The sequence below is a fragment of the Paroedura picta genome, chromosome 3, assembly GCF_049243985.1.
Source record: "Paroedura picta isolate Pp20150507F chromosome 3, Ppicta_v3.0, whole genome shotgun sequence".
Lineage (NCBI taxonomy): Eukaryota > Metazoa > Chordata > Lepidosauria > Squamata > Gekkonidae > Paroedura > Paroedura picta.
This window is the reverse complement of record NC_135371.1, coordinates 422,592-446,186: the sequence shown is the minus strand read 5'-3', so window position 1 is coordinate 446,186 and position 23,595 is coordinate 422,592. Positions and strand designations below refer to the sequence as shown.

At 55.9% G+C, this 23,595-nt stretch overlaps 2 protein-coding genes across 6 annotated transcripts; one reads left to right on the top strand and one right to left on the bottom strand.

Annotated features, from left to right (window-relative positions):
- The first annotated feature begins 1,519 nt into the window (after nucleotides 1-1,519).
- Nucleotides 1,520-7,127, top strand: LOC143834111 (HLA class II histocompatibility antigen, DR alpha chain-like). Its single transcript, XM_077330713.1, is given in 6 exon segments — nucleotides 1,520-2,077; nucleotides 3,184-3,233; nucleotides 3,235-3,448; nucleotides 3,923-4,204; nucleotides 6,280-6,433; nucleotides 6,698-7,127. Coding segments are annotated over 6 exon segments (762 nt in total). The 5' UTR covers nucleotides 1,520-2,019; the 3' UTR covers nucleotides 6,702-7,127.
- Nucleotides 7,128-11,085: 3,958 nt separating this feature from the next.
- LOC143833951 (uncharacterized) lies at nucleotides 11,086-20,001 on the bottom strand. 5 transcript variants are annotated; one of them, XM_077330323.1, is made up of 6 exons: nucleotides 19,891-20,001; nucleotides 17,524-18,126; nucleotides 17,255-17,369; nucleotides 16,109-16,182; nucleotides 14,944-15,070; nucleotides 11,086-13,164 (listed from the first exon to the last, which is right to left on the bottom strand). In XM_077330323.1, the coding sequence occupies exons 2-6, from the start codon at nucleotides 18,070-18,072 to the stop codon at nucleotides 11,795-11,797; spliced, it is 2,235 nt and encodes a 744-aa protein (XP_077186438.1). In that variant the 5' UTR covers nucleotides 18,073-18,126; nucleotides 19,891-20,001; the 3' UTR covers nucleotides 11,086-11,794. The 5 variants fall into 5 exon arrangements, with proteins under 5 accessions (XP_077186438.1, XP_077186435.1, XP_077186436.1 ...); XM_077330320.1 differs by lacking the exon at nucleotides 19,891-20,001 and adding an exon at nucleotides 19,109-19,162; XM_077330321.1 differs by lacking the exon at nucleotides 19,891-20,001 and having other exon boundaries at nucleotides 11,086-12,912; nucleotides 17,524-18,816.
- Between the last annotated feature and the right edge of the window lie 3,594 nt (nucleotides 20,002-23,595).

Genomic DNA, 23,595 nt, shown 5'->3' with positions numbered 1-23,595 from the left:
ACCCTGTGGGGAGTCCCGTCTGAGTAAAAACAGGGGTATTTCTGGGAGGTAGCTGTCCAGCCTCTGCTGAAAAACTTCCAAAAAGGAGAACCCACCACCTCCCGAGGAAGCCTGTTCCAGGGAGGAATAAAACCCTGTTTTCCGGATTAGAAGTCACCACACTTAACCACTACACAAGGCTGGCTGAAGGGTGGGTGGGTGGGTGTCCTCTCTGCCTTTTATGCCGTGCCCCCCCCCACCCCACCCCCAGTATCTTTTTCAGTCTGGAAGGAGATTTTCTTCCTCCAGTGCAGGATCTATAATTGCGGGAGAGGGAGAGGGAGCGGATTGGGCCCCTTCAGGAAACAGGAAGGGGGGCTCTATTGGGTTTAAGGGTAGAGCCCTTGAGGGGAATACTGGGATTTTGATTTCTATCCATATCTTAACGGGGAGGGGGGAATATGACAAAATCTGTTGGGGAAGCTGGTCAACTTACACTGATCTCCCAGCTAGAAGACGGGATATAAAAGCTGCCAGCCAGGTGACCACGGCAGTTTCTTAGTTTTCTTCTTCTTGTTTCAAATAACGAGACCTACCATCTTTTGATCTTCTGAAGTGATGCCGGACTGGTGACTGAATGACTGACTTTTTCCCAAAGTCAGACACCATCTTTGATAGTAACCTTTTCTCTGCCGGGAAAATCTCCTCTTCAGAGATACACGTTCTTTTCCTTTTCTCTACATCAGGGGTAGTCAACCTGTGGTCCTCCAGATGTCCATGGACTACAATTCAGTTTTGTAGTCCATGGACTTGTAGTCCATGGACATCTGGAGGGCCGCAGTTTGACTACCCCTAGTCTACATGAAGTTAACAATCTGGTTGTCACATTCTTTATTTGGATGGTCACAATACAGAAGGAGCCATTCCTGTACATTTTCTGAGGTATGAACCTGAACCTGGACAGAGGGACAGTCCGTCTAAATCTCTCTCTTCTCTCTCTTGCAACCAACCGCCAAAAGCTGGCTGCCAGCTGGCGCATCATGCCAGCCTCCAGGGGGGGCCTGGGGATCCCCCGGAATGACCCTCTTCTCTCCAGGCTGCAGAGATTAGTCCCCAACCCCTGGGAGAAGAGGGCTGCTTGGGAGGGGGGACTCTATGGCCTTTTGCCCCACTGAGGCCTCTGCCCTCCCCAACTCCACCCCCAAATCTCCAGGAGTTTTCCAACCTCCCCCCACCCCTCACCCGTGGCCAAGCAGGCCCTGCAGAGAGGGAGATGCCTCTTGGAGTTTTCTGCAGCTGAGCTCTCCAGAGCTTCTGAGGGAGGGGATTTTGTCCCTGATGTTGAATGAACTGGATGGGGCTGGAAAGGAACATCCCAAATCCCCTTCCCTGCGGACCTGGGAGCTGAATGAGCTTAAAGCCCAAGGAGCCCCCTGAAGAGGCAGCCGGGGCATTTCGGGGCAGGAATACCGGGGAGTTGGAGTCCCAGCTGAGGACTGGGGGGGAAGAAGAAGAAGAAGAAGAAGAAGAAGAAGAAGAAGAAGAAGAAGAAGAAGAGTTGGTTCTTAGATTCTGCTTTTCTCTCTCCGAAGGAGGCTCAAAGCCCCTCTGGCTTGGAGGGAAAGGCCTCCCTGCCCCCCTTTTCCCGGGCTCTGCCCTGCTGTCGAGGGGGGCTGTCCTCCCCCGGAGAGACCCAGAAGACTGGCATGTTTTAGGGAGCTCCTGGCTCAGACACACTCCCCGCCCCGGCTCCTTCCGCCCCTCCTCTTGGGCCTGGGTCAGCGGACCCCTCCCCATCGCCTTCCTGGCCCATCCTACAGACGCCCCTTCTGTCTATCGCCCGCTCGGGCGCCGTCCCGGGGCTCCTCTCCCCGGCAACAGGCAGGTCAGCACCCGGCACCTTTTCTCATTGGCTGCCCGGGCCCCGCTGTCCCTTCGCACCTGCATTCCCCGGGGGGGGGGGGGGACTTTCTCCTGTGCCTTTGCCCCACTGCTGCCCCATAGCTGCCCGGCGCTCCCTACCTCCTTCCCGCCCGGGAGATGGGCTTGGCGGACTACCTGTGGCTCCTGCCCCTCCTGGGGGGCCACCTGGTGCCAGGTAAGAGCCACCCCCCCAGGAGGGCAGCGGGGGAAGCGGGAGGGAGGCATGAAGTCAGAGAGACGGGCAGCCGTGGGGGGGGGGCGCTCGGGGCTCTCTGTGGGGTGAGGGGGGCGCGGGGGGGGGCTTCTATCGCCCTCCTTTGTCAACTCCACAGACGGGATCCCTCCCGAGGCTTTTCCTTCGTTTGCCCGAGAACCGCCCGTCGGGGGAAAGGGGGAAGGAGGACCCTCCCCGTCGCGTCCCCCCAAGAGAGCCGCAAAGCGCGACCCCCACCCCGCTCTCGATTCTCTGCGCGGAAGGGCTGCAGTGGGGGGGGGCGGAGGGGGGCTCGGCAAAGAACCAGGGGCTCGACGCGGGGGGGGGCGACGAAGTTTCCTGCTCCCCGCCCCCCCCCCCGAGTCTGGACCGCGTCAGGCCCCCAAGGGACGCGCAGAGCTGGCTGGCCGGGGGCGAGCGGGAGGGGGGAGGCGAAGAGCCCCTGATAGCCGCAGCCCCCCCCCCCGGGCTCATGGACTCCCGCTCATCAAGCCTTTGGCCTGGGGGGGGGAACCGCGCTCTTCCTCACTCCCCCCCCCCAGAACGCCCTGCCCGCTGTCTTCCCAGCGCCTAGGATGGGACAGAGGGCGCCCCACAGGACCGAGGGGCGCCTTGGGGCAGGCCCAAAAAGGGGGCAGGAGGGCATCCCCTCTCCAGGGATTTGCTTCCTTGCCAGAGGTTTGGCGGATGAAGGCATCTGAGAGGAATTCCGCCCTCCCTGTTCTCCCAGGGCTCTCCCTCGCCCCATGAATGGTGGTTCCCCCCCCCCACCTCTCCATCTCCTGCTGAGCCCCTCTGAGATCCAGCCTGGGGTCTTGGATGAGGGCCAGAGACTCTAATCCAGAGAACTGGGCTCAATTCCTTGCTTTTCCCCCTCATGGGGGCAACTGGGTGACCTTGGGCCAGTCTCAGTTCTCTCAGAGCTCTCTCAGACCCACCTGCCTCCCAGGGTGTCTGTTGTGGGGAGAGGAAGGGAAAGGTGTGTGTGAGCCACCTTGGGAGTAGGCAAAAGCGGGGTATAAATGCAAGCTCTTCTCCCTGTCTCTGCCCCTCCCTCCTCTCTGCAGGGGAGGACGTGATGACGCAGGTGGAGTTCGTGCAGCGTGCAGCGCAGCCTAGCCTCGGAGCAGGGTCCTGGGGAGTTCATGTTCGACTGGGATGGGGACGAGGTCTTCCACGTGGACCTCGAGCGCAAGGAGGCCGTCTGGCGGCTGCCCCAGTTCCAGGAGTTCACCAGCTTCCAGGCCGAGGGGGCCCTGGCCAACATGGCCATCTTGCACAATGCGGTGGACGTCCTCATGCAACGTTCCAACTACACCCCCATCCAGAACGGTACCTCTGGATCCTTCCAGGCCTTGGCGGCAGAGACCCTTGCCCACTGTCTGGCTCCACGCCCTCCCCTCCCCTCCCCTCCCCTCCATGGGTCATTTATCTCTGGGTGTTGGGAATCCTTTATAGCTGGGAAAGCTCTTTAGCCTCCGCATGACCCCAAACTGTGGATTTAGCTAGCCGCAAGTGGGAACCACTTCTCCCCACTGTCCCAACGGATCACAACTCGAGGAATCCAACCCCTCACCCCAGTCCCCTTCCTCCTCCCCCCTTCCCATCTTCCTGAGAGATCCTCCCCAGAGGAGGCTGCCTGTTGCCCTCTGGCTGTGGGGCTGGTAGGTTTCCAGAGGTGATCCTGTGCCAAGGGGATCCAGACAGCCCCTGAGTAGGTCAGCTCCCTTCTTTAAGGGGTGAAGGTTCCATTCTGGGACCCAAGACAGAAACTCTTCTGTGTGTCTCTCCTCCCCTCCCTTCCAGTCCTGCCAAAGGTGGTGCTATACCCGGAGAATCCGGTGGTGCTGGGGGAGCCCAACGTCCTCATCTGCCTGGCAAACGAGTTCTTGCCCCCCTTGATCAATCTCACCTGGCTGAGGAACGGGCAGAAGGTGAAGGACCGTGTGGAGGAGACGGACTTCTACCCCAGCACCGACCACTCCTTCCGCAGGTTCTCCTACCTGCCCTTCGTCCCTGACCCCGAGGACATCTACTACTGCCGGGTGGAGCACCGGGGCCTGTCCCAGCCCCTCACCAAGGAGTGGAGTAAGAAGGGGCCTCTTCTTCTGGTGGAGAGGGCAGGCCTAGGGGGAGGAGCTTGCACCTGAGAGGGCACCACTGGATAACTGCACCTCCACATGGTGGTTCCCTCATGTGTCCTGGCCCAGAGGAGGAGAGTTGCGTTGCATGACGACACCTCAAGATCTTTCAGGGGAGGCATTTCCCACATTCAGCTCACAGAGGAGTCCCCCAGGGGGGAAGGTGCTTGTGGGGACCAGACCGTTATCTCAGGATGGACAGGTGAGAGTCCAGCCTGGGATTCGGGGGTGGAAGCCAGACAGTCCCTTGGTTTCGCTTGCAGCAAAGGGCCCAGGAGTCCCAGCTGGAATTCTGTTAAACTATCATGGTTATTTTTATGGATCATGACAATCCAATATTTGACTGGTAGAAGGCATTCTAGAATGTGAGACCAAACCAAGTTTTTGGAAACTGCAGGATTTCTATTCTTTCAAGCCACACGGTCTTCTGAAGCTGAGCTGGTGTTATTTGCTGAAGGTGTTTCTAGATACTTCTAGACTCCAAGGGCTCCAATGAAGACCACCGTGATGGTCATTTTATTTCCCTAGAAGTGCTCTAACTGTCATAAATAGGTCTTTGTATTTGGTGATCTCCTCCTGTCCTTTCTTTTCTGCTCTGCTGTCTCCTGGGGCTGCAGTGTCAATGATCCCAACCCTATGTCTCATTTCCTCTACAACTGGGATCTGAGGGGGGCTCTGCTCCAGAGGTCGGTTTGTCATTGGGAGGCCCAGAGAATCCTTGTTTTGCCATTCTCCTTGATCTTCCCTGGTGAGTCGGAGTCCAGAAAGGCTCCAGCTGGATGTCCTTCTCTCTGGGTTCTGCGGGGCCTGCAAAACAGAGCTATTCTGCCTAAAGTGGTGCCAAAATCCGGGCCTCCCTGTTGAAAACATTGGCCAAATTTGCACCAGAATCTGAAACCTAGACTCATACCAGCCTCCTGCTGTGAGAAGGAGATGGTTTGGAACTTGTTTTATTGTGGGATTTTAATGTTATAACTGTCAGGTCTCCCCTGAATCATAGCCTGCAAAGCCCATAAGGCCAATCCAGATATGGCAGGAAACTAGACAGTTTATTGGATACTAGCATGAAGGTCAGGATTAGAACCAGTTCAGCATCTCCAGAGTGGATCTCCAGTTTTGGCCTGTAGATTATTGTCAACTGTTACTTGTTGCTGGAGGAAGAAGAGGAGGAGGAGGAGGAGGAGAGTCAGTTCTTCTATGCCACTTTTCTCTGCCCAACTGAGTCTCAAAGTGGCTTCCAATCGCCTTCCTTTCCTCTCCCCACAACAGACACCCTGTGAGGGAGGGGAGGCTGAGAGAGCCCTGAGATTACTGAAGAAGAATTGGTTCTTAGATGTCACTTTTTTCTACCCAAAGGAGTTTCAAAGCGGCTTCCATTCACCTTCCCTTTCCTCTCCCTACAACAGGCACCCTGTGAGGTAGGTGAGGCTCTCTGCTCTGTGAGAACAGTTCTAACAGGACAGTCTGCTCTGTGAGAACAGTTCTAACAGGACTGTGACTGGCCCAAGGTCACCCACCTGGCTGCATGTGTGGGAGCACGAAATCAAACCCAGCTCAGCAGATTAGAGGTCCACACTCCTCTTAATTCACTACACCAAGCTGAGACTTAATTCACAGGCAGGCAATCAGTCCTGTCACCACTTAAGGCTGTGTCGTGAATTTCTTACAGAGGCAGTTTGGCATCACATGACAATACTTACTTGTAGTTGCCACCTTTCCCTCCCTGGTAAGGAGCAGGATTTGTCCCTGGGTATGTGCTCCAGTTCTGGTTTTAGTGCTTTTATGATGGATGTTTTTAACCCACTAGCTGCCTCCTCAGGCCTGAAGGGGAGAGAAAGGGGAGCATAAATTTGGTTACCCAACTGACCGGCGGCCCCTTCAGCCCCCTCCTTCCCCAGCGATATCAGCCACAATCTCCCAGTGTCCCCCTGCACCTCGTATGGCTGCCTGCCGGGGGGGGGGGATGGGCCGGTCCCTGGTGTTGCTTCTGCTTCCGTTCACTGGCCTTCCTCCCCCCCCCAGATCTCGCCATGGCCGAGCCCCTCCCGGAGACGGTGGAGAACGTGGCCTGTGGCCTGGGCCTGGCCGTGGGCATTGCGGGCCTCGTCGTGGGCACCGTCTTCTTCCTCAAGGGCTGGAGGCAGAGGAAAGAGGGCAACGTCCGCCAGGGCCCCCTGTGAGTCATGTGGGGCAGGGGGGGGGGATTTCCCATTGCCAAGTTCCTGTGAAGGTCTCTCTGTGCCTGAAGTGTGGGAGGGATGTGGGCAGGGAGGGGGGGAGCGGGAAACGGTGTTGTCTTTGAGGGGGGGGGAGAAAGAGAGCTTGCAAAGCCAACTGAAGAGTTGGGGAGGGTCTGAGAGGCTTTGGGGGGGGGTGGTCCATGGGGGTGTTTGCATCTTGGCAGATTCTCACACAAGCTCTGTTCTCCTTCCCATTCCAGGTAACCGAGGTGCCCTTCTCTTTGTGTCAGGATCTGCACCTGCCTCCTTCCCAACCTGCCTGCTTGGCAAAACCTGTCCTCCTGGATGGGGGTGGGGGACTTTTTCCCAGCAGGACCTGGAGGAATCCAGGAGGGAGGGACAGAGAGGTATATCTGGTGCTGACCGCAGGAAGGGGGGGTCTCTTTCATCTGCTGATCATCAAAGTAGGAGCTTGCTCTTAGCAGAAGATGTGAGCAGCCATCTTGGGCCCTGTGGCTGCCGGGTGAGCTGACCCTGCCCTGCATTAACATCAGATAGGGTATGTTTTAGCAGAGGGACACAAGGACTGAGCTTCATCCAATTTCTTTTGCCACTCTTGTTTAACTCTGTGCTGTGCTAAAGATTTGCTTTTGAACCTTGTTCTTTTAATAAATCCTTTATAAATTTGAAGTTGGCCGTGGGTCTCTGACCACATCGAGCTCCCCCGTCTCAGAAAGGCTAGTCCCGTGCAAGGGAAAGACCCAGGGTCAGGGGAGGCAGCTTGTCAGGGCTACTACTCTGGGGTGGGGAGTGTACCCAGCAGTAAATTGCCCCCATGGCGCTCACATGCTGGGCTGTGGGAGACACAAAGGGGGCCGCTGGGAGTCCTGGTCCTCCTTGCAGGCAGTCCTGTGACATTGAGCAGTTGTTTTTGGTGATTACCCAGATAGACCCTTTTGTGGCCCTCCTGGAGTTGGCAACCAGCTAAAAAGGGCAAGGAGGATCAAGGCCTGTAAAGCAAAAGTGGGAGTGTTCATCACCTACCCAAAGACAGACCGCCCCAGAGCTTCTAGCTCCAGCTCCCAGTGGACCCACAGGAATCTCACCCCCCATGCACCATGTACACGTGAGACCCCCTCCTCTCTTGGCTCTTCCTGGCTTGAGTCGCTTCCATCCCTGATGCTCCGGGGTCTCTTCCCAAGGGAGGGGCCACCCACCCAGCCCGTGAAGCCCTCCCTTTTAGGGGGCAGGTGGGGATTCATGGTGAGAGGCTGTCTGCCTCATCCCACCTTCCTTCGCTTTTTTGGTGTGTGTGTGGGGGGTGTTCTCTCAGCCTCCTGCTGGTTCTGGGGACTCCCACCCTGAGAAGAGCCTGCCAGGACTGCTTGAGGAGGCCAGGTTGGCCTCGTGATTTCTTCCCTGTCAGGGATCCGGAGAGAGCCTGCTGTACTTCTGGGCATTATACTATTACAGTGTCTCCGGATCTGACTGCTAGCAGCCGGTCAGTGAGGAAGGAGAGCTGATGGGGCCTTCTCTGGACCGGTTCCTCTCCTGTGACTTAACTGCTGTCTGGCAGGCAGAAGTCACGCCGGTGAATCTTTTCTGGGCAGGGAGGAAGTGACGGTGGGAAGTCCATCCACCTTCCCTGTTTCCCTGCTGTTAGGGGCTCCTTGCAGGCAGAAAAGGAAACAGCTCTGGAAGTCCTCAGGAGTCTGCGCTTGGACAGTTTAGTGCTCACTGTGAACCCAGATTGCCCATCCCATAATACTGAGTTTGGTCCTGGGAAGGAACCCTTTGGCATTGCAGCAGTCCTCCTCTCGAGTAAAACACAGCCCAGCTCCTCCGGGATCACTATAGATGGTGTGTGTGTGTGTGTGTGAATTGCTTGCTTTGCCTGTGAATGTTGCTCTGTAAATGTGCTCTCGCCTTCCCCGCCTTTTCTACAGACTCCCTTTCCGGGAGAAGCAATAAAGGTGACCTTGGTCTTGTGGAGAGACCCTCCGAGTCTCCTGGCTTTGTGCCCCACCTGGATGCAGCAGAGCCGGAAGCAGAGGAGGGACCCCAAAGATGCCGCCCGCCTAGCCTTCCCCAGACCGATACCTGGGGGCCAGTTCAGCGATGCCCGGCCTTATTTTCGAGTTATCCCTCTCATGCAAAACACTTTCTACCCTCTTTTTGCAAAAATACCAGGGCTTTTCCTTCCCTTTTCCTGCTTTTTTTTTTTTTTTTTTTGCAAAAGCAGACCTGACATCTCCGGAGCCCATTCACACAGCGAATTTGACTTCCTCTTATACATGCATAGCTTCAACCTGGTAATTCATGGAGAGGGGGAGTTAAAAGCTGAGTTTGATGGGTGTCTAGACCGCTCCTTAGAAGGCCAGATCCTGAAGATGAAACTCTTTGGCCACCTCATGAGAAGGAAGGACTCACTGGAGAAGAGCCTAATGCTGGGAGCGATCGAGGGCCAAAGAAGAAGGGGACGACAGAGAATGAGGTGGCTGGATGGAGTCACTGAAGCAGTCGGTGCAAACTTAAATGGACTCCGGGGAATGGTAGAGGACAGGAAGGCCTGGAGGATCATTGTCCATGGGGTCCCGATGGGTCGGACATGACTTCGCACCTAACAACAAGAATGGCCAAAATGCTATTATGGAGGATAAGATCAAGAGGGGTCTGACAGGAGGAACCAGGGAGACCAAAACAAATAATGCTGTTATTGTCTTTTTTGCCAGAAAGGGACAGGATGAAGGGCAGCAGAGGGTGCCTCTGGGGGCTGGAGGGCTACACAGAAAGAGGTCAGGGGGGCTGTAGGCGGCCTGCAGGCCTCAGATCCGGTCCAACCAACTGCTGCTCCCCACCACCCACCCATCCGTCTGTCCAGCAGGCTGGGAGGGGAGGGGGAGAGAAGCTCCCTTGGGGGGGGGGCCTTCCAGGGGAATGTGCAAAGCACATTCTGCTTCTGCGTCCTGGAGGGGCCCAATCCACTCCACCCCCTCCCTCTCCTGCCCCAGTAGACCCTGCAGTAGACCCTGCAGCTCCTTCCAGACTGAGGGGCAGAGGATGCCTCCCCTCCCCCGTTCTGGAAACCTGTTTCAATGCACAGCTGGGAGGCTGAAGGAAAGACGCCCCCCCCCCCAAGAAGCCCCTTGCCAAAGTCAGACCCCCTCCCCCCAGCGGGAGAAGGCTTCCTCGGGGGCAGCCAAGGGAGAGCGGCAGAAGCCCTCCCTCGGGTTTCGCTTCCCCCGCCAAAGAGTGCGGCGCTCAGGAAGCGAAAGAGAGAAACCTTTTTGACAAGTGGGGATTTTTATTTGGGGACATGTCAGGGCTGGCTTGGGTATGGTTCGGGTTGGGATGTTTTCAGGTTTATGGGGGGGGGGGTTGGGCTGGGGAAGGTTTAGGAAGCGTCACAGCTTTGGGCAGGTCAGCCTCTGGGTTCGTTTCCCGGCAGCAAGGGAGGGGGGGTCGTGCTCCTGGTCAGTGCCCCTCCCTGCCCGCACAGCTGGCACCTTTGCAGCCCCTGCAGCAGAAAGCGGGCTGGCAGCGAGTTCGAGGCCGGCAGTTGATAGGACCCCCCCCACCACAAGTCCATCCCTCCGGCTTTGGGTAGGATCCGCACCCAGGACCCAAAGGCCGGTTGCCCACTGCGAGGGTCGCCTCCTGCCTGACCGTGCCCCTCCCCACTCCTCGGGGGCGGGGGTGGCAGGATGGGGATTCAAAGGAGCCTCCATAGTCCGGGGCAGTCTACCTCTGGAGGCAGCATCAGGAGAGACCCCGGGCTCTGCGCTTTGGGACAACGGAGCCAGAGACCTGCACCCACTCACCCACCCACCCTTCGCCTGCATCTCAGTGACAGAATGCACCCCTCCCTCCTCTCCCCCCACCTCTGCGTGCCTCTGCAACGCCAGCAGGGGTGGGGGGGCTGACCCAGCACTCTTCACACCGGCTTCAATCTTTGGGTGACCCTCAGCTCCCTTTGGCTGGGGGGGGAGTCTGTCCCTCCATCTGTCTGTCTCCGTCCACCCATCCGGAATCTGTCTCTACCTTGTGTCGGCACACCAACCCATCCCCCCCCCCTCTTGTCTGGAATTTGCTGGTCTGTTTGTCAAATTTCTATGCTGCCCCTTCCCACTCTGGATCTAGCATTGGGAGTCCTGGTGTGTGTGTGTGTGTGTGTATGTGTGTACGAGTAAACTGTGTGTGTGTGTGGGGGGGGGGTTTCTAGGGGCAGGCCCAGCTGTAAAACCTGCAGGAACAGAGACCTTTACAAAGGGATACTAACTTTTAATGCCTGTGAATATCTCCAACCTTTTCCTTGGACGTGGCCTTTGCTGTTTGTGACACACTCTTGTCTAACTTTGGGTCCAGCTTTTCTTTCTTTGCCTTGCTTGCTTGTGTATCTTAGTCTGTTTGTGTTGCATTGTCTTCCGACATCTCAGTGAGAAGGGGGTCCTGCAATTTGCTCGCATAAAGCAGAGGTCAGTTTCGGCTGCAGGACTCTGGGGAACTAGCCCCCCCCCCCCCCGTCTCCCGTGCAATTTTGAACTCTTCCATTTGTTGGTCTCTCTTGCATCATATCTTTGTTGTTTGTAAACCTGTTTTCCTTCCTGAAGGGTCTAACTGGCAGCTTTGTGTTGTTGGTCTTTCCTGAGAAAGCAGCGGGGGGGGGGGGGGGAGGCATTTAAACAGGCTGAACCATGGCCAAATTACTGAATCACAATTCGGTCAGCTTAAAGGCAGACTTATCCAAACTGAAGAATAGAACAGAATGGAATCCTAGAGTGGGAAGGGTCCGTAGAGGCCATCTAGTCCCACCCCCTGCTCAGTGCAGGATCAGCCTCCAGCATCCAGGACAAGGATCTGTCCAGTTGCTGCTTGAAGACCCCCAGTGAGGGGGAGCTCCCCACCTCCTGAGGCAGCCCCTTCCACTACTGAACTACTCAGACAGTGAAAATTGTTTCCTGATATCTAGCAGGTACCGTCTACACATTGTTTTTTGGAAATAGTGCAAGCTTTCTTTCAAAGGCAGCCATGATTTTGAATGTATCCCTGTGGTCCGTGGCCACTCAAGCACCTGGCTCAGTGCGTAATTGTCAGATTCCTCAAACGCTGTAAATCAGCCCCAACGGCCGGCCCCGTGTCCGGAGAGACCCTCCCTCTCGCCAGGGTGCCCTTTGCAATGCCGTGTTCTGAACATTTGTGTGGCCGGTGCTGTGACCTCTAAAGCTCTCTTGGGATTCTTCTGCTTGGATGGGAAGAACTTTCCCCCACCCTAACCATTTATGGGGCTTCACTCCGTGGGGATCAGCTGCTGCAATGGATGTCCAGGGGCTGAATTCCTGTCCCCCGGCGTGGCATTTCTACGGTTTGTCTCTGGTGTGGATTTTATGGTGTAGAGTAAGACTCAGGTTGTGCTTGAAGCTCTTCCCACACTCGGGGCATTTGTAGGGCTTCTCCCCACTGTGCACTCTCTGGTGCTTCATCAGGTGGTCCTTGTGCCGGAAGCACTTCCCGCACCGCATGCAGTTGTGTGGTTTCTCCCCGGTGTGGATCTTCTGATGCACCCGAAGGTTGGTGTTCCTCCGGAAGCACTTCCCGCACTCGGGGCACTTCAGGAGCTTCTCCCCAGTGTGCACTCGCTGATGCGCCCTCAGGTTTTCCTTCCGGTTGAAGCTCATTCCGCACTCGGGGCATTTAAAGGGTTTCTCCCCAGTGTGGATTCTGTGATGCAGCCTGAGGTTTCGGGCCTGCCGGAAGATCTTTCCGCATTCCGAGCAGTGGTAGGGCTTCTCCCCCGTGTGGATCCTGTGATGCAAAGACAGGCTGATGCTGTGGCTGAAGCTTTTACCGCACTCGAGGCATTTGTAGGGCTTCTCCCCTGTGTGGATCCTCTGATGGGATTTGAGGTGTGTGTTCCGGCTGAAGCTCTTCCGACACTCGGTGCATTTGTAGGGCTTCTCCCCAGTGTGGATCTTCTGGTGCGACCGAAGGCTGGTGCTCTGGGTGAAGCTCTTCCCGCACTCCAAGCATTTGTAGGGCTTCTCTCCTGTGTGGGTGTTTTGGTGCGTCAGGAGGTTTATCTTCTGAATGAAGCTCTTCCCACACTCCAAGCACTTATAGGGTTTCTCTCCCGTGTGACTTTTTTGATGGATCGTGAGGTGGTGCTGCTCCCCAAAGGTCTTTCCGCACTCTGAGCACCGGAAGGGTTTCTCCCCTGTGTGGGTCCTCTGGTGTCTGGTGAGGTTTATCTTCTGGCTGAAGGATTTGTCACACGCTGAGCATTTGAACGACTTGCCCCCAGTGTGGATTTTCTGGTGTGAAGCGAGGTTATTGCTCCGACTGAAACTCGTGCCGCACTCTAAGCATTTGTAGGGTTTCTCCCCAGAGTGGCTTTTCTGGTGTGAAGCGAGGTTGTACCGCCGGCTGAAGCCCTTTCCACACTCTGAGCATCTGTACGGCTTCTCCCCTGTGCCGGTTTCTGGAAGAGAAGAGAGTTTTGCATTCTGGCTGAATGCTTTTCCATATGCTGGGAATATCTCCTTGCCGGGAATTCTCTGATGGGTGCTGAAGTTCAGGCTTGGAGGGAAAGTCTTCATTTCATTTCCTTCTTGACCTCCTTGGCCTGGAATCTCGTGAGGGTTTGCCCCTTGAGAAGGAGAGGATTCCCTCAGTTTTCCTCCCAATTTCCTTCCTCGCTGCTCAGCGCCTCCCTTCCTCTCCTGCCCGTCCCCTGCAGGAATGAAGAAAGGACGCTGATGAAGGAGGCTCCTTCTCTGCCGCTTGAGCTCAGAGGGGCAAAGGCCGACAGCTGAGAGCTGCTTCCTCCTGTCCTCAGAATTCGTAATCTCCCCCCCCCCTCTAGAGTCATTCCCGAACTTCCTGCCACAAAAGAAGTACAGCCTGGACTTTCAGCCTCCCCAGCCTCCCTCCCTCACGTGTGACAACCTAACCGGAGGTGCCAGAGAGTAAACCCAGTTCTGCCTGACTCTGGCCGGAGCCATCTGTGCGTCTGAGGAGTCCTTTCTGCTTCTTGGCCAGCCACAGTTTTGCAGTTGGGCCAGACCAGGGCGATCCCATCCGGTCTTGGAAGGTAGGCAGGCCAGGCCCAGGCCAGTGCTCGGAAGGGCGACCGCTGAGGAAGGCCAGGGCCAAGTCATGGGGGCAGGCAATGGCAAGTCACCTCTGGATGTCTCTCTCGCCTTAGGATCCCCGGCTACGCAGCACACACCCTCCTGGCCCTTTCGCCTCCAGCCCCTCCGTCTGAATCCTGGGGGATATAATTCATCTTAACAATCTGATCCCAGGTTCTTTGGGAGGCTGTGACTGAGGAGCTTATCAGGAGAGTTTATGGCAAACGGTTTTAAATAAGGTTATGGATATGGTTTTAAATGATCTTAGCTGCCCTAAGGCCATGGTCAGGGAGGGCGGGCATAAAAACATAATAAACAAACAAACAGGCCATACAATAAATGATGTTACTGAGACCTTGATGAGCTTTCTGGGGTGGTGGACTTTGCTCCACGTCCCCCTGGGGAAAAATCTAATCTCTGTCACATACATCTCCTTATCATTTCTCTTCTAAGAAATCCTTCTTGTGTTTTTGGACACCAGCTATGTTTATGGCGCATCTGATCTTGCGATGTTTAAACCCTGCATTAACCTTGACTTGCTCAGCCCGCCACCAGGCCGGCCCTCCAAATCCCAAATCCTCCCTTCTCACCCCAGCCACCTCTGATCTCATGGGGATGTCCGTCCTTTCCTCCAGCTCAGGCCTTCTCAGCCGGGGTTTCCTGACGGCCCTGGAAGGGTTTCCTGAATGGGTGGCAACTAATTAATTTTGAATATATTTTTAAAAATTTGCTAAACACTTATTGGGTGATATGGCCATATACGGTCATGTCGACCTCCCTCCCCTCTACCCAAAAGGGCCAACAATGGGCTTGGAGGGGGTGGGGCGGGGAGGGGCCTGGGTGGGTGTGGCCACAGCTCTGCTTCCCAACCATATTCTTCAGGATCGCAACACTTCTGGGGGTTCTTGAAGCTTGAAGAAGGTTTCAGGGGTTTCTCAGTGGTAAAAAATTTAAGAAAGCCAGTCCTAACTAAACAGCAAGCAGCAAAACAGAGGTTCAAATCTTGTAAGACCAGTCCTTCTCTTTCATTTGCACCTTGTAATACCTTAAAGCAGAGGTAGTCAAACTGCGGCCCTCCAGATGTCCATGGACTACAATTCCCAGGAGCCCCTGCCAGCATTCGCTGGCAGGGGCTCATGGGAATTGTAGTCCATGGACATCTGGAGGGCCGCAGTTTGACTACCCCTGCCTTAAAGGAAAATATTTCATATCAGTCCCATCCCCCATCCCCCAAATCTTCCTCTGGAAAAAGCTGGCTGGGGAAGAACGGGGAGAGGAAGTCTCGGGTGGAGGGATTCCCCCCCCCCCCCCCGCAGAGGGTTGCAGCTGTTTCCTGTTGCTTCTCTCTCACCCGTGGAAGCAAAAGGGAGGGGCCTTACCAAGAGAGGCCTGGGCCTCCTCCTCCTCTTCCTGGACTTCCGCATCCAGAGGCCTTTGGCCTGGATCCAACAGGTCCCACTTTTCCTCAGTGAAATACGCTGCAAATTTTTCAAAGGTCACCAGCTCCTGGGAGGGGGGGGGAGGAAAAAGATTATCCTCACAAACATTGACTGGGAGATACAGACACCAAACCCAAACCTTCCATTAAGGACAATTTTTATCTGTGGTGGACAAGCAAGAAGGCAAAAAAAAAAAAGTGGATACAAATACATGCCCTAAATTAAAAGATATTAAAGACTAATATACCAATGAATCCAGAGAGTTTTATTTTGGGACTAATGGGAAAAGAACTTTTTAAAAAAGACATGGAACTTTGTTTTTGCATACGATTACAGCAGTGAGGCTGTTATATGCTCCAACATGGAGAAGTCCGTTATTATCCACCATGGAAGAATGGTTGGTAAAAATGGATCGCTGGTAGAGACAGCCAAACCCTTTAATTAGAAAAAAAAAGACATTGGCTGCATTTCCTGCTAATTGGAACGTCTTATAGACTTTTTTTTTTTTGGGGGGGGGTTATGAACAAAAATGAAACACTGATCATATCTTCTTTATAGAATAAAGAGGGGGTTTGATTTTTGGTATCTAGACTCATAATGTAACAGATAAGCAATTTTTTGTCTATGTCATATATAAAATTGGAGGCCTCTTCTTTGTTATTTGAAAACCTTTAATTGAAGAAAAAAGGTTGGCTTTTATACCCCACTTTTCACTGCCTGAAGGAGTCTCAAAGTGAATTGCGATCACCTTCCCTCCCTCGCCCCACAACGGACACCCTGTGAGGTAGGTGGGGCTGAGAGAGCTCTGACAGAACTGCTATGACAATAGCTCTACCAGGACTGTGACTGACACAAGGTCACCCATCTGGCTGCATGTGGAGGAGGAGCAGGGAATCAAACTCCATATTAGAGTCCATCGCCCCTTAAACACAGCACCATGTGGGCACACAAAGCTCTATTTTAAAACCCATAGCTTTCCATTGGGGCATGCAAAGAGAGGGGTACCTTTGCCAGAAGCTGATTCTCACAGACACAAATGAGGCATGAAGCACAGATCCCTACACACACACACACACACACGCTTTCTGCACAACATGCCCCCTACCTGATCTGGCTGCATGGAGGCTGTTTCCGCTCCAGATGGAAGAGGAGGGACCAAGAAGCCAGCCAGGCCTGTACCTGCAAGGGAGGCAGAGGAGGTGGGGAGGTATAGATAAAAGACGAAAACACTGCAGGAGCTCTAAGAAGCCTATTTGGATGAACAGAGAACTTCAAGAGGAACTAAGAAAGAAAAGGGAAATGTTCAGGAAATGGAGGGAAGGACAGAGCTCTAAAGAAGAGTACCTACAGGTTACTAGGCACTGTTTATCAATCATCAGAAAGGCCAAAGCTGAGATTGAGCTAAGATTGGCCAGGGAAGCCCATTGTAACAAGAAAAGATTTTTCAGTTATGTGAGGAGCAAACGTAAAGTAAAGAAGGCCCACTGTTGGGTGCGGATGGACAAACTCTAACGGAAGTTGCAGAGAAAGCAGAAAGGCTTAGTGCCTATTTTACATCTGTTTTTTCCCACAGGTCAAAGTGTTTAGGCACATCTAGAGATGGCTGTAGCCAAAGGATAGTGTCTGGGTGGCAGGTTAACATGGATAGAGAGGTTGTCGAGAGGCATTTAGCTGCACTGGATGAGTTCAAATCCCCTGGTCCGGATGAAATGCACCCGAGAGTGCTCAAAGAACTTTCCAGAGAACTTGCACAGCCCTTGTCCATCATCTTCGGAACCTCTTTAAGGACTGGAGATGTCCCGGAGGACTGGAAGCGAGCAAACGTTATTCCAATCTTCAAAAAAGGGAGGAAGGATGACCCGGGAAACTATAGACCAGTGAGTCTGACCTCTGTTGTGGGGAAGATAATGGAGCAGATATTAAAGGGAGCGATCTGCAAACACCTGGAGGACAATTTGGTGATCCAAGGAAGTCAGCATGGATTTGTCTCCAACAGGTCCTGCCAGACCAACCTGGTTTCCTTTTTTGACCAAGTAACAGGTTTGCTGGATCGGGGAAATTCAGTTGATGTCATTTACTTGGATTTTAGTAAAGCTTTTGACAAGGTTCCCCATGATGTTCTGATGGATAAGTTGAAGGACTGCAATCTGGATTTTCAGATAGTTTTCAAACGGGCCCCCTGGTAAATGGGGGTGCTCCAGGAGAAGAAAAGGGAAGTGAGACAACTCAGGCTCCTGGAGAGGAGGCCCACCTGAGCAGCCATCCGTATCTCCGTCTCCCTCCTGCTTGACCCCCTGGAGGTTCAGCCTCTGTGGAGCTTCCAAAGGGGACTCTTCGGTCTCTGGGTCTGCGGAGAGGTCTGACTCCTGAAACAGCAGAGGAGGAATGGGGAGGGGAGGTCAGGACAGGGGGGGAGGCGCAGGGCAAGGGAGGCGGGTGACGCCCAGGAAAAGGTGGCCCCTGGGGGGGAGAGGAAGGGCAGTTTGGGGCTCCCCTCCTGCCCATTTCCTGCCCTCTTACCTGTTCCTCCTGCTTCACGGCCTCCGCCTGGATGAGGAGGAGCCCCTCGGCCAGGGCCACCGCCTGGGCGCTGCTCTCCGGTCCCCGGGCCCTGACCCAGCTCTGCATCTCCGAGGGCAGGACGGCCAGGAACTGCTCCAAGACCACCAGGTCCACCATCTGAGCCTTGCCACGTCGCTCCGGCTGCAGCCACCGGTGGCAGAGGCGGTGGAGCTCTCTGCACACCTCCCGTGGCCCCGTGGCCTCCCAGTAGCTGAACCCCCGGAAGCTCTGGCGATGCAGCTCCCAGCCGGTGGGGCCCCCCACCAGCACCTTCTGCACCACTCCTGCCCCACTGCCCCCCAGCGAGTCCAGGTCCTCCTCCTCCTCCTCCTTCACCTCCGTGGCTCCTCCGTGGCGGTCTCTCCTGGGGGAGTCTCCTTCCTCCTCCGCCTTCACTCCCTGCTCCGTGGGGGTCTCCAAGGGGCTCCACAGCTGCCTCCCTGTGCCGGGGCCGGCCGGGATCTGCTCTTCTTCCTCCTCCTCCTCCTCCTTCATGGCCTGCTCCATTTCAGCCTCCAAAGGGGCTGGAAAAGTTTGGCATTTCCCACAATGGAAGAACCGCTGGTAAAAATGAATGGATCGGAAGAGATTGCCAAGATCGCTTCGGTATTTGGAGGTTAATTGGAAACCTTTCTGCATGCTATGGCAAAAAATGGGGGCCTTAAGGAGGTGGGGAGCTCCCTCTCACTGGGGGTCTCCAGGCAGCGGCTGGACAGATCCCTCTCCTGGGTGCTGGAGGCGGATCCTGCCTTGAGAACAGGGGGTGGGACTGGGTGGCTGACTCTATGATTCAAGGGGGGCTCGGAAGAGGATTGAAAGGGATGTCGTGAGGATCCCTGCAAAGAAGGGAGGCAAATATCCAGACTCTGGGAGAACTGGGGAGGTGGGGAAGGCGGCTGGGGCTCCTTCCCGTGAAAGCCTGAAGCTGCCTTCTAGGGGCTCAGACCCCCCCCCCCATCAGTCTCCCCAAGGCCAGGATTGCTTACTCGACGGGCAGCCCCTTCCAGCTCCTCTGGTGCTTTCTACCTGATGGATGGGGGGGGGGGGGATAGAGGGAAATGCTTTAAAAAGCAATCGGAAGAGCCCAATGCGGAGGTTTCCTCGGGGCAGGGCTCTCCTGGGGATTTGTCTGCCGGGCACCTGCTGCCCACCAGCGCCTTGGGTCCTCCGTCCCCCTCCTTCCACCCCACGCAGAAAGCGCGATCTGAGGCAGCCTTTCATAGAAAGCTCCCCCCCCCCCCAATTTCTGCCTTTGGGGCCCTCCTCCCTTGGGGGCCCTTCCCACCTGGTCCTTAGACCTGGACCCTCCTCTGCCCCCCAGACACCGTCCCCCCCCCCGCCCGAGCCCTCCGGTCTGCACCCCCCCCTGCTGCTGCTGATGGGGGGGGCGGCGGTGCCTGGCTCTGCAGGGCGGAGGGGGAGAGGCGGGATCTCCCGAGGGGAGGCGACCCTCACTTCCGACCCCCACCCCCAAAGAAAAGATCTCCGCCCGTGGCCGGCGGGGCAATGCCTCCCCCCCCCCCCAAGGGCCTTTTCGACTCACCTGCGGGGCGGGGGCGGGGGGGGGAGACAAGGGCGGCTTCCTCCCACGGTGGGGGGGGGGAGAGGGGCGGGTAGGAAGTGACTTCACCCCCCCCCCCCCCGTTCTCCGGCGCCTCTCGCGGCAGCGGGACTCGCTCGCTTTAACCCTCCCCGGGAAGACGAAGCTGGACCCCGCCCGGGAGTCGCGCCTCTCGCCCCCCCCCCCCCGCCTGCATTTGCCCTGCTTTGCAAAGCTTTGCGCCTCCTCCAGCCCCACTGGGGGCTCCTGCGGACGGGGGACTCCGGGTGGCAGCCTGGCTCCAGCACACAAACTCCTCCCTGGGGGCCAACGCTACAGAGCCCCGTCCCCCCCCCAGCCGCCTCCCCAAGCAGCCTTTTCCTCCAGGGCGGGGGGACTGGCCTCTGCAGCCTGGAGAAGAGGGCTCGTGCCTAAAGGACATGAAGCTTTGGTATCTTCATATCCAGAAAGTTTGCCTTCGTGTGCCTTCGTGTGGCAATTAGCACACTGAAGAAGACCCAGTAGGGTTGGAACGCATTTGGTCTTATGTGCAGTTAGTTCTGTATAGTTTTTATGTCGTTTTTATTCTGTTTTTAAATTGTGCACCACAATAAATAATTACTGTTTTTATAATATTTTATTGTACAGCTCAACTTCTGAGTTCCCAATTAGCACACCGTGAGCCAGAGGGCATGAGGTCAGAAAGCAACAAAGAAAAGCACATTCACAAATGTGGTACTTTACTAATACAAGGACTATTTAGTAAAAAGCTTAACCCTACAGACCTGGAGGTCAGGAGAAGGTTCCTCTTCTAATCTGAAGAGCTGGAGGGAGGGAGATGCTTGGGGCTGGAGAGATGGAGGAGATGGAGGAGAAGAGCCTTTGCATTTGCTGGCAGGGGCTCCTGGGAATTGTAGTCCATGGACATCTGGAGGACCACAGGTTGACTGCCCCTGCTTTAGAAGTTGACAGATCTATTGTAGCTCTCAACAGCTGTGGGCGGCAGATGCATATTCTGCATGTGTTGTGGATGTTGCTATAGTCTCTTGTTTGGCGCTGGCCCAGATTACGATGCCATTGCCATAAAGGCCCAGGTAACCACTAGTTGATTTCCTGTCTGCGAAATCACTTGCCCAATCAGCGTCCATAAAAATCCCAAGTTTGTGGTAGCAACTAGCTGGCAGTTTAAGCTTAAGATCTGCAGAACCCTTCAAATATTTGACAACTCTCTTAAGAGAATTCCAGTCTTTAACTGCTCTACCTTTAACTGCTCTACCTTTCTGCACAAGCAACCTACTGCAGTCGAGATACCTGGCCTGGTCAGTGTGGACATGTGCAGGAGCTGACCTAAAGCTTGGCGACATCGAATGTTGTCTGTTAGAAGTTCCCTCTTTGACTTGTGCAGTTTACATTCATAGGCGTTGGTGCATGAGAAGAATCCCAAAGATTCAACAGTGTCACTAAGTCTTTAATTTTCTGGATAAGGAAACTTTTTCATCTCTTTGTATCTGAATTCCTAAGTAGTGGCTTATTGGCCCAAGATTCTTTATCTCCACTTTTTTAAGCCTGCTTGGAGAGACATGTCATCGAGCTTCATGTTCATGGCTCTGGCTGATTGTTTGAGCTCATAAATACTCTTTTGCAGTTTGCAAACAAGATCTTCTTTGTCTCTATCAATTAAACCTGGTGGTTGCTGCATGTAGATTACTTCTTTCAGACCGTCACGCAAGAAAGCAGTTTTGACATCTAGGTGGTCAACGTGCATATTCTTGCTGGCTGCTACATTTAAGAGTGACCTTACTGTGGTGTGTCTAGTGCTCTGAGTCTGCCCCAAACTGCAGATGAAATTAAAATATTTGACTGTATCTCTAGATCGCATCCCAATGGCCTAAAAATGGTAGCCCCCAAAACAGACCAAGGAAAGACCCCCGCCTCCAAAGAAGTGAGGAATTCTTGAGGCTGGCCCCCTCATTTCCCTGCAGGAGAGGGAGTGTACATCCCCCTCCCATCCGCCCATCCAGCCTCCTCCCCTTCACCTTTCTGGCTCTTCAGGTAGAGGGTGAGGCCCATAGCCACAAAGACCAGCCCCAGAACGGCCCCCCCATGGCCCCCATCCACACTTTGCTTGTGGGTTCGTGGCTCTGGAGGAAGAGAAGGAGACAGAGCAGGGCTTGCCTTTCATCCTACAGGCTTCAAGGGGGGGATCGGGTCCATGTGCTACACCAGGGATCCCAGCCTTAAAAAAAACATCTGGGGAAAAAGAATTAAGCTAACCCAGTGGATGTAGCTGCTAACTAAACAACATTACTTTGATGCTCACAGCCCCGCCCACTTCCCACAGGCAAAAGGGGGCTTCTTGGGGGGTGCCATGGCACTTGTGGGCACCAGGCTGGGGAAACCTGCACTATATCCATCTACTAGTCGCGCCCAAGATGAGAGAACCACCATGAGGCAAATGATGACCACATGGTAATGCAGTGCTCACCACTTCACACATTGCTGACGCATTGTATATATTACTTCATTGTGTCATTTCTGTTCTATCTTGTATTATTATGCCAACCCCCCTTAAAGTCCTACTGTATTCCTCAACATGGTGAGGGGGTGAACTGCAGAGATCACAGCCCCCAGGCCAATTACAGGACGGACTCGGCGGCAGGACAGCTTCTGCCTTCGGCTCATTGTGGGCATGATGGGAGGGGGCAGGCCCCCAGAATGTGGGGGCCATGGAGGAGAAGGTGCAGAAATGGGGGGGGGGCTACATGCCCATGAAGCCACCTTGCATGAAGCCACCTTGCTGGCCAACCCCAAGGCTCAGGGTGGTGCAGGGGGAGGGGGACATTCCTTTTGGTGCTTTGGACTCGGCTGGATTGGGCCCGGCACCCTGAGACCAGCAGAGGAGGAATCCAGGGGATTGTATAGGGCTGGGGAGGCCCAGCCCCAGAGGTCACCCTGAGGGACCAGTCTTCCTGGGCGGGCACCCCACCTGCAGCAGTCAAGGCAGCTTGCTCGGCTGTCTGGAGCAGCACCCTCCTTGTCTGGCCCATCTTGGCTCAGGGAGGCTCAGGGCGCAGGGGGCGCCTCTCCCCTCCCTTCCCCTCCTGCGGGCGGGCGGGCGGTTCGGGGGAAGCGAGAGGCGACCAGGCCAAGCACAGCATCTCCGCAGCCTGGCAACTGATGACGCGGGCCGCTCGGAGCTGGGGATTGGCTGGCCGCTCGGAAAGTCCCCTTCTGGATGAACAGCCAGCCCCCCACCCCCACCCCGGGGGGCTCCCTGGGCTGCAGCTGCCGGCTGCCGGGGAGGCCAATGGGGGAGGGAGCGGCAAGCTCTCGGGCGCCCCAAAGCCCTTCCTCGGCCGGAGGAAATGAGACCCCCAAGAGGTCAACAACCCTCCGCCCCCCACCCATCGACACGCCCACCCAACCCTCGTGGGGTTGCCAGCCTCCTGGAGGGGCCTGGAGAGCTCCCGGAGGCACGGCTGGTCGGACAAAGGGGGCGACCGACCGGGGCCCCTCGAGCCCCGCAGGGTTGGGGTCCCGGAGGCCTTGCAGCATTTTCCTGGGGAGGAAGGTCTCCATCCCTCCCCTTCAGCTAGCCCCCATTTCCTCGCCTTTCCTCCCAGGGGAGGGGCTCCAGCCCCCTGCTCATCTGGGTCGCCCTCCTCGCCCCCCCCCCCCGGGGCTGGCCGTCATGACCGAAATCGACGGTCCGGGGGCCCTGCTGTTACTCGCCCCGAGTCCGGGGGAAGGGGGCGAGAAATGTAAAAAGCATCTCCTCGTCATCCTCATCAATCCCTCTTGGAATAACTCCTGCCACCCCCCCCCCCCGTGTCCTTCTTCAGGGCCGCCCATCCCGGGAGCCAAAGACTCCTCCGACCGGATTTCCCGGGGGGGGGGGGGCTGTGGGCCCAGACTCAATTTATTAGGGATGGCTTTGTAGCCCGCCCTCCCCGGACGCTCAGGGCGGCTCACCAGAAGCAAAGGGAAGTTGGGAACCAAAGATGACGGCGGCGGAACAATAAGCTGCAGGGGGGCGGGAGGGGGCCAGTAAATTCTTGACCCCGACATCCTGGGAGGTCGTCTCCCTCCCTCCTGGGGGCCCGGACGGGGCCAAGAGTCAGAAGAGGGGCCCTGCCCCTCTCACGACCGGACGGGGCTGCTTCCTCTGGGCCGGCAGCCCCCCCCCCCCCCCGCAGCAGCCCGGCGTCGGAGGAAACGAAAGGGAGAAGCTGGCCCCGATCCAAGAGGCGGTCCGCCCAGCCCCCCCCCCCAGGGTGCCCCTGGGTAGGAGCAGGGAGAATCCAGGGGCTGGGAGGAGCGGAGCCCAGCCCCCCAGGCAGGAGGAGACCCCCCCTTCCGCGCACGGGAATCCTCCTTCCTTCTCCCCCCCCTCTGCCATTTTGGCCTATTGGTTCTCCAAAGGGGCTGGCACCTGGCTAAACGCGGTTTGGGGACAGAAACGGGGGCCCCGAGTGCGAGTCTCGCGTCTC